This window comes from Molothrus aeneus, chromosome 2 (assembly GCF_037042795.1).
Source record: "Molothrus aeneus isolate 106 chromosome 2, BPBGC_Maene_1.0, whole genome shotgun sequence".
NCBI classification, from domain to species: domain Eukaryota; kingdom Metazoa; phylum Chordata; class Aves; order Passeriformes; family Icteridae; genus Molothrus; species Molothrus aeneus.
In genome coordinates, this window is record NC_089647.1 from 93876166 (window position 1) to 93885400 (window position 9235).

At 41.6% G+C, this 9235-nt stretch overlaps 1 protein-coding gene across 1 annotated transcript in view; it reads right to left on the reverse strand.

Annotated features, from left to right (window-relative positions):
- PRKX (protein kinase cAMP-dependent X-linked catalytic subunit) overlaps nucleotides 1-7840 on the reverse strand; it is a 52539-nt gene extending 44699 nt beyond the window's left edge. Inside the window, exon 1 of the mRNA XM_066571618.1 lies at nucleotides 7657-7840. Coding sequence (XP_066427715.1) covers nucleotides 7657-7840 — 184 coding nt within the window. The remainder of the gene's footprint in view (nucleotides 1-7656) is intronic.
- Nucleotides 7841-9235: the final 1395 nt, after the last annotated feature.

Below are 9235 nucleotides of genomic sequence, written 5' to 3' on the forward strand. Positions count from 1 at the left end.
AATCATGAAGAATAATGAAGAAACAAACAAACAAGAAAGCAACCAAACAGAAAACAAAACAAAAAATTCCCACACCTTGGCACCTTCACCTGATTTCCTCTTGTATTAGACAATGTCAGATGTTCTATAATTGCATTTTCCAGGCAAAATAATTTACCACATTGTTAGATTTAATGCTTTTAAAAATATGCCTTAGACAACATCAAGGCTACATACAAAAAACAACAAGTCTAAGTCACAGGTTACAACTGCTGATAATTGTTTATAATATACAGCTCTTCTGCTCTGAGTTCCCTTTCTCCAGCACTCCAATAAACACAAAATATAAATAATTACACCTGAATATACAAATTGCATATTAGAATCAAATTAACAAATAATAGGTACATGATCTCTCATGCAAAATTAGCTCAGAACCAATCCTTTAAGGAAGTAAAAAATATACCAGCTTAAAAATTAAATAAAAAACCTGCTCCTACATATTGTAGGTACTTATGAATAGTTTCTAGAAACAAGTATCTGGTGTGAGAGCCATTTAGAAGCACAAATATGCTGACAGAAAATGAGCAGAAGAATTACATATTCTCACTCTTCCTCTATCAAGCTTCAGAATAATAAAACTTAAAATTTATGAGTTTGTGTAAACTTAAATATATATACATATTTACACACATAATGTATATATGTATATATCCAATATAGAAAGCTGTGGGTGATACTCAAACCAAATATCCAGGAAAGAAACAAGAGCAAAGTTTTCACATAAAAATTAGTCTCTTGATATACAGACAAGATAACGGGCTGGCATAAGGGCTATGAAATACTCTCCCTAACAAATAAAGAATCACAAGACTAGAAAATCAGATACTATGGGAATGGTTCCACTGGCCAGATCAACCCAGCAGACAAGTCTCACATTCCATCACCACCAGTAGCATACAGAAATAGGTTGTACCATACAGTTCAGTGACATGAAAAGGATGCTTCCTTCATTTATATTTAATGTGCATCAGTTGGCAATAAATAACACACACACACACACACACGATTTGTCTGATTTGAAACGTGTTGAAACAGCCCTATCGATCCCCTGAAGAAAAAAGATAATACATTTACACAAAAGTTATGGTCAATCAATTAACAGACCACCTAGCAACTGCTCCAAGCTGGGATGTGAGTGAAGAAACTGGCCAGAAGAAAAATGGCAGCCAAGTGAAAAGTTTTCATGACCAAATTCTACAGATCACCATCTTTGATCCACTCCAGTATTAAAAATAAGGGTTAAAATCCATATTTTATACAAGAAACCAAACCAGTGCTCTAATGTGAAGTGCAAACAGTGCAGCTCACAAACCGAATATTACTAGCAAAGAATGTTGTATGATATATCTCTCCCTTCTTTATTTTTTAAAAAAATAAATCAACATTTGTTCAGTCATTTGAAAGACAGTCTTTCTATGGGAAAGCAGAAATAGTCTAATTTTGAGAATTGCTCTACCCTAAATATCCCAGGTGCACACTAACACACAGTATTCAGAAAATTTTATGTACCAGTTTGAAGCTGCTAAAAAACCCTCTAAAATATTGCACAGTTTAAAGGATGCTTTCCCAAGTAAACATAACATGTTAAATTACTCCTGAGTAGTACAAGGTAATACTGAAAATGTTTTACACTGGTAAGTGTCAACAGTAGGGGAATTACACTGAGCTAAATAATTTGGTTAAAAACAGCTTATGCCCAGACAAGACCTTGGAAGGTAAACACAGGTTCCTATATTTACAAAAAATCACTCTTCATTGCTGTATACACCTCTATGTCTCTCATAATAAACAAAACAGTATATAAATTTCACCACACTTGTCTTTTTTTTTTCTATTTACACTGACAATCACCTTTAAAAGTGGACCAAACCAGGATTAAACACACTTTGAGAAGGGATTGGTTTTGCTAAGTTTTCATTACATGAAAGCCAAAATACCAATGCAGTCATCTCCAAAAGGCTGTTCTCTCTGTCCTCTACAAGCAGTCCAGACATGCATGCTCAAGAAGCTAAACATAGAAAAAAATTGAGTCAAGCCCTAAGAACCTACATGCTTTCAACCCCTAGCACTTTTAAGTTCCTGTTTCTTCCCATTGAAAAAGGAAAAAGAAAAAAAAAAGTTAAAATCTCAATTTCTCTGCAGGTTTCTTATCTTCTTCAGTTTAGGCTAAGACAACACTTAACAGAGGAGTTTTTCCAAAGTATTTTCACCTGGTAAATCAGGTTTTTTTAAGTGTAAACTTGGCAGGGGAAAGGTATGGTGTTGGGTGCTTTTGATTTTGTGGGTGAGTTTTGCATGCTTCTTATTTCTGAAATATTAATACTGGTTGTGTCCCAGATTATCTGATTATTTACATTGCAAAAAGCACTTCTGGGCATCTCTGGGCTATTTATAGGACTTTACAAATTACTTATCTTTAAGAAGCATATTTGAGTGTTGAAGCCTATTCTATAACACACTGTCAAATTCATAACATCAGATAAAGAATACTGAATTTCTTTGTGCAATCAGTTAAATATCTAAACTAGATTCAGACAAAAGGAACAGGTGACAGGCAAACACTAACAATTTACCTCAAGACTGATTTTAAACACTGAAGATAGAAAAGCAGAAATGTGAACTTTCAATTTTCACATGTTCAGACTTCTTCCATACACTCTCACTTTTCTGACCTCTCTGAAAGATAAAAGAGAATACTTGTTTCAATCCATTTTTTTCCATCCTAAAGAGAACAAGAAACTTATGGGAAAGAACCTGTTGCTGCCTAATCTACAATAAACATTATGGTACTGAAATTCACCTCAGCAGTGGATAACAGGAAAAGCAAAGGAAGAAAGCTGAGTCTCACACCTGGTCATTTCTCTCTAGAACAGCAGCTATAACAATAATGATTTATTTTGGGACAAGTGTCATTTTGTGGGAGGTAAAAATAAAGTAAGAAATACAGAGAGTGAAAACAAAATTCAAGTCATTTAGCTTTATGACTAAAGCCTCAAAGATGTACAAACGTAATGGTGAATTCAGGTCACCATTACAGTCACAACATTCAGACCATGTTTTCTTTCAAAACTTGTGGTATTCAAGAACATTGCCAAGTAAAATCATGGATTATTATTTATCATCTCAGTATCAAGAAAATGTGACAAAACAGGGAAAAAATGCTCATGCATTCCTTAGAAAATTTAAAATAGGTGACAACCTTGGTAGTGAAACCAAAAATAACACTTAGTAAGAAAGTGAACTAATTTAAGCCTCCAAGAAAAGGAAAAAGCCACCAGCCTTCTTTTCATGTAAAGAACTTTTCATGTAAAGAGCTACTCTGGGGCACAGTTTCTTACTTAGACAATTCCCTGGCATTAGACTACAGCTGCGTACCTACTGTCATGCTGACAGAATGCCACTTGAAATATATTTGGCTAGCATATTTTGTGTGTGAACATAGAGAAATTAAGTATTTGAAAATATGTAGCACCTCATTTTTCCCATGAACTCCTTTAAATTTTCCCATGTGCATAAAAATGAAAATACTGGTATGCCAAATTTTTTATTCTGCATTTGTTTAGTGTAAAGCACTTCATGGGAAAAGTAGTTTAAAAGAATCTTTTTGCATAAAAATACTCTAATTAAAATATTTCAACCAATTGAACAGATTCGCAACTCCAAATTTACATTTACATAGTCTGCTATGGAATTCACTGCACTTTGAAAAATGGACAAGAAACAGATCTCAAAGGAGAGAGGATAAGAAAAAATTTGTCATCTTTCACCTCCTGGTGTTCTCTTCCTTCTCCCTTTTCCATCACTATGCATTTCAATTGGGAATGTAACACTTTTCCCATCTTTATGTACCCAAAAACAAAGAAGTACCTTCTGGTTTTCCTATATTACTTATTCTAGTTTACCTGAATTACCTTTTCATTATGGCATAATTAAAAATTTAGTATCTCTATTTCAAGATACGTGTCAGGTGTCCAACTGCAGGCACTCTGGCTTCTGGAACAGGAAGTCTGCCCATGTTAAATGCCTATCACAACAAAGGATGATTCAGAAACTACGCCATTAGTGTTCAGTCTCCCCTTTTCACTGACTTACAAGAAGTTTGAAATAGGTTCAGGTAAGCAAAGGTCACGAACTTTGAATGAACATGGTGGTCATGGCATATAATTTTTTTGTTTCTGTACAGCACAGAACTAACTCAATCTTGGCACAGGTGAGTACATAGATTCACTGAGATTCACAGAGTATTTCAGCCTGGCCTGAACAGCAGTTTCTGAGTGTGCTGAGCAAACATTTGTATTTCAACCTCCTTTGAAAGGAAAATTAATTCAAAACAAGATGAGGACAACCAAGCACCTTCAATGGCTCCAGAGCAAGAGTATTCAACTTTCATACAAGGAGACTAGTTAAAAAACCCATATACTTCAAAGGTTCAAAACCACATGTTCAACCCCTCAGGAAGTACCTTCAAAGAAATATTTTTCCTGTTTAACTTCTCTTAGTGCCAGAAACCAGTATGTGTCCCAATCCTGTGCCCTCCCCAAAGCCGTAACTTCACTTTATCAACTAAATATTAAAGCACTTCCCTCCAAAGCAAACTTGTATTCCAGACTCTGCTCCAATTGCCTTTTAACAAAGAGCCCACAAACACTCAAACAAAGGCTGAGTCCTGGGATGCTTGGGGGAGATAAATGTCCTCTGAATGATTACACTAAACCGTACTTCCCTTTTGCTCTTCCCACCTTTACATGAAGTTCTTTGCTAAACCAGGCAGAACATCCCAACAGAAATCACAGAAAACACATGTCACAGAAAATCCAGCCTGCATTATGGTGGTCAGGTTAACAGAGAGATTTTAATCCTCTGAGACTATGAAGGATACTTCATAGTATACTTCATAGTATCCTTCAACAGTAGCTGCTATATTCAAAGCAGGTATTGCGGTCAGCTTTTTTTTTTACATGGATTTTATTCCATCCTCAGAGAGAAGTTGCATAAAGTCATAGATGACTACAATGTCACAGACACCAACACAATTCTGCTACCTTAAATATTAATCATAAACAGCTGCAAGAGCATGGAACTCACCTCCTTATTTTGACTTTCAACTTTCTCAAGTTGATAGTTTCCATGGCCATAACTATTTCTAAGCCTGGGTATATCTATAAGCAATGATTCTAGTAAAAAGGAGATACCTAAAAATTACATAACAGGAAGTTCTGGTATGTCCCCTCCCATCCCCAAACATCTCCAATTATCTCAGACAGCATACAGCTTTCAAGAACATCAGCAGAAAGAAAATGGTTATCCTTATCAGAGCAGTCAAACTGCAGACTACTGTAAATTGCTGAAGTGAAACTGATGACTTTAATGCCATCTATTTGTGCAAGGAGATCAAAATGGAGGATAAGGTAATACTGACTTAAACCACTGCTAAAAAGAACTGTAGAGATACTCTTTCAGTACACGTGATATAAACCTACAGTGTACTTAACTAACTGAATTAAAAAAGGTCAAAGCCAAGCAAAAAAGTTTCTCAAGCTAAAAAACAATTCCACTCTACTACCCTGCAGTATTTTGCACTGATTTAACTTGCAGCCCATTTAAATCAGGTCTCCAATGCTTCATGCTAGCAGGTGTACACAGAGCTGCCCAACCTCAGGCAGACTTAGACCTGACTCAGATCCCTGACTAATGCACTACAGAAGCATTAGTGGGGCACTGCATCTTTTATAAACTTGGACACTCAGAGCAGGTACTCATGTGTTCAGTTTCAGTATCACTTTAAGGCTGCAACATTGCATCCTAGTCAGGAGCAAGATACACAGGCATGTCACAAATTCATTTTTCAACCAACTTAAGCCAGCTCTGTTTCTTTGACAATGTAAGGCCTTATGTATTTATCTGTGCACAGTTTTATACCTCTCCAGTTTCATCTTTTTTTATTTTTATTTTCCCTATTAAATGACCAATGACACAGTTCAAAAGAGATGCAAAGAATGGTCATCTTTTGAGACAGAGCTATTTGAGAAAAAAAGAAAAAAAATCAAGCTGGGGAAGACAGAGAATGAAGGGACACTACATATTCTGTCAGTGCCTTGAAAGGCAACTATCTGCTCCTTTTACCTTGTATTTCTTTCTCTGTTTCTTCGTAACAGGCAGTGTCTCCCTTTTTTTAAGTCTCTCTTTAAATCCTGTGGAATCACAATTTTCCCTTTCCTTAGCCTCTAAAGAGCATCTTAAAGAACACTCTAATAAAGGTATACTGCTTAAGGTTGACACCAGGATTACTGCCACATTTCTTCATTGGCCGCAGGAATATTTCCATGACTACCCTGTCCTCTTTTAAAATTACTATTTTTCTGCAATCTGTGCTTTACTTGAAGCCTTAATCCTCAGTGATGACTACTGCATCCACATGGTCATGATGTAATGAAGAAAAGCAACCACTTCTGGAGGGAAAAAAAACATTACAAACCTTTCAAGAAGTCTCTTAATAATCTCAAATAAATTATCAGTAAAATGTCTGCCCACATTTCAAATTGGAGCACTATCTCAAAACACAACGCACTTCAAGTGAAGATAATGCATTCTTCATTAACAACAACACTCCTGTGCCTTCCCAATTCCATGTTTAAAGCCATTAACTTCACTAAGAAAGGGTTTATATCACACCTTTTTGGCTGAAGGGATCTTAGGGGAAATTAAGATTTACATCACATTACTTACTGGAATAAATATATCCAAAATAATTTCACAGCCCTATAATGAAAAAGTGAATAAAACTTCCATGTAGTTGAACATACAAGCTTTCAAACCAGATGCAAAAACATATGCAACTGTCAGTATGTTCAAATACAATACAGAGATACAGCACACTTGAACACCACGAACTTCACTGATGTTTGAAATGCCTATTTATAAGGCACATTTACCCTACAATGCCACCGATTACAGGCAGCTTTAGTAAGCGTGGTACTTGTGAGATGAGACCTTACCTTCTACCAAAATTCTACACACGTAAAGCATCTTTGCATCAATATTCAGGGCAACGGCGTGTCGGGGGTTTGACATACACTCACCTGCATTCGGTTAACCTGTTTGATCTCTTCCCTGGCCCGACAGCTAATTTAAATGATGAATTTTTTATCATGATGCAGGTAAATGAAGTTAAACCAGATAAACCAGGTTTTATACTAAAAGGTCTTTCAGCTTCAGCAGTGGCAGTACTCCTCCCAGAGACAAGCCAAACCCAGGTCCGGGTGCAGGCTCGCTCCGCTGCAGATCCCGCAGCCGGGGCCGTACAATGCCCACAGCCTCCCCCAGCCCCGTAGCCCGGCTCCCGAACCGCGCGGAGGCTGCGGCGCGTCCCCGCCAGCCGCCCACAGGCACCTACAAACACCGCAGGCAGCCCAGCTGCCCTCACGCCGGCCAGCGGTGGCGCGGCGGGAGAAAAGGCAGCGGAGCGGGGAGGGGAAGGCGGAGAGAAAAAAAAAATACAAAAAAAGAGGGCGCTGGGGAAGGGGGCAGCCAGCTGTTCGGGCACCTCCTCTCGCCGGGCACGGTCGCAGACGGGCACCTCGGCAGCTCCTTTGTTCCCCTCCTTCCCGCACTCACCCACGGTGGCCAGGGTCTCCAGGTCCTCCAGCTTGTAGGCAGCGGGCTCGAGCGCGCCGGGCGAGCCGGGACCGGCGGGGCTGGGGGCCGGCACGGCGGGCTGAGGCGCGGCCATTCCCGCCGCCGCCGCCTCGCCGCCGCTCTTAGCCCCCATCTTGGCCTTGGCAGCGCTGAAGGCGTCCATAGGGCCGAGCGGGCGCCCCGCGGCCGCTCAGCGCATGGAGAAGGGCGAGAGGAAGAGGGAGGAGAGGGAGCGGCGGAGACGCAAAGTTTCAGTCTTCAGCAGGCGGGGTGGCTGCTCCCCAGGGCTGGAGCCCGCTGCCGCGTCTGAGGGGGCGCGCAGCCCTTCAGCATCGCGGCCACAAGCGCCGCGCCGCCCGCCGGTGCCCGCAGTAGGCAAGGACCGCCGCGCAGACAATGGCGAGGGTGCGCCCAGCCGCGCCACACGCGGGGCGGAGGGCGGGGTTTGCCGCTGCCGCTGCGGCACCGTCCCGCTGAGGGCTGGCGGGGCGGGGAGGGGCCGGGGGAAGCGCGGCCCCGCCGCACAGCGGGAGGGCGGCCCTCGCCCCTCGCCGCGGGCACGGCCCGGAACCGTGTGACAGCCCCGGTGCTCTCTGCTTTCCTTCCCCACCCTGCGTCCCGCCGGGGGCTGCGCGGCTGGGCGGCGGGGAACGGGGCGCAGGGAAGTGCGGGCGGCTGCCGCGCCTGCCCTGCGCTCCCTCAGTGTTGTAGGGACACCTGGGACGGTCCCGTCCGCTCCCCGCAGAAAGTTAAAAATGAGCGGTGGGGCCCCCTCGGCTGCACAGTAACAGCCCTGGGAGGAGCTGGTCTTTCCCCACGCGTGGGAGCGCGCTCGAGTAGCTCCCCCCGCACGTCCCAAAGGGATTGTCACGCCTTATTTTACTCCTCGTTTCCAAGCAGGTGTGGATTCCGCACCGGTCACAGCGCGTCCCGCTCCAGCCTGCAGTGTTCTTGTGGCTGGGGATGGCTGGGGGTAGCGCTGGGCTGCGCTCGGCCGAGGCGAGCAGACACCCGCCTCATGCAGCAGCAGCAGCAGCAGAGTACCGAATATAGCTCCTTCAGAGCAGCCAAGAAGCTGTTGACGATTATGCTGAAAGACAAGGCAAATTGGTGTGTGAATCAAGTCACTGTAAAGCGTGCACATCAAAACTGGGAAGGAAATCCTAATATTTTCCATTCCTTTTTCTGGCCCAGTTTTACCCTATTCACAGCTACTACACTGTGCTCCTGTGAGCAGGGTGTCTGCAAAGCTGAGTGTAAATGAAGTCACACGGGTGGCATTTGGCATCTCCTTTTTATTAAAAGTGACATGAGAATTTAAGGCTTCTTAGTTTCTGTGTTGGAGTAGGTTCAATAATATTGAGAAATGTGTGTATACAAAAAAAGTGAGTACAAATATATAAATTATTAATAAGAATTACAAATATATTTACATTTATCCTGAATTTTAAGGTATCCTTAGAGTCCAGTTTATAGTCATAATATCAGAGAATGTAAAATGCATTTTTATCTCGTAGCTTGTTGACTTGAAGGGCTATGACTAACTCAAAAAAATCAT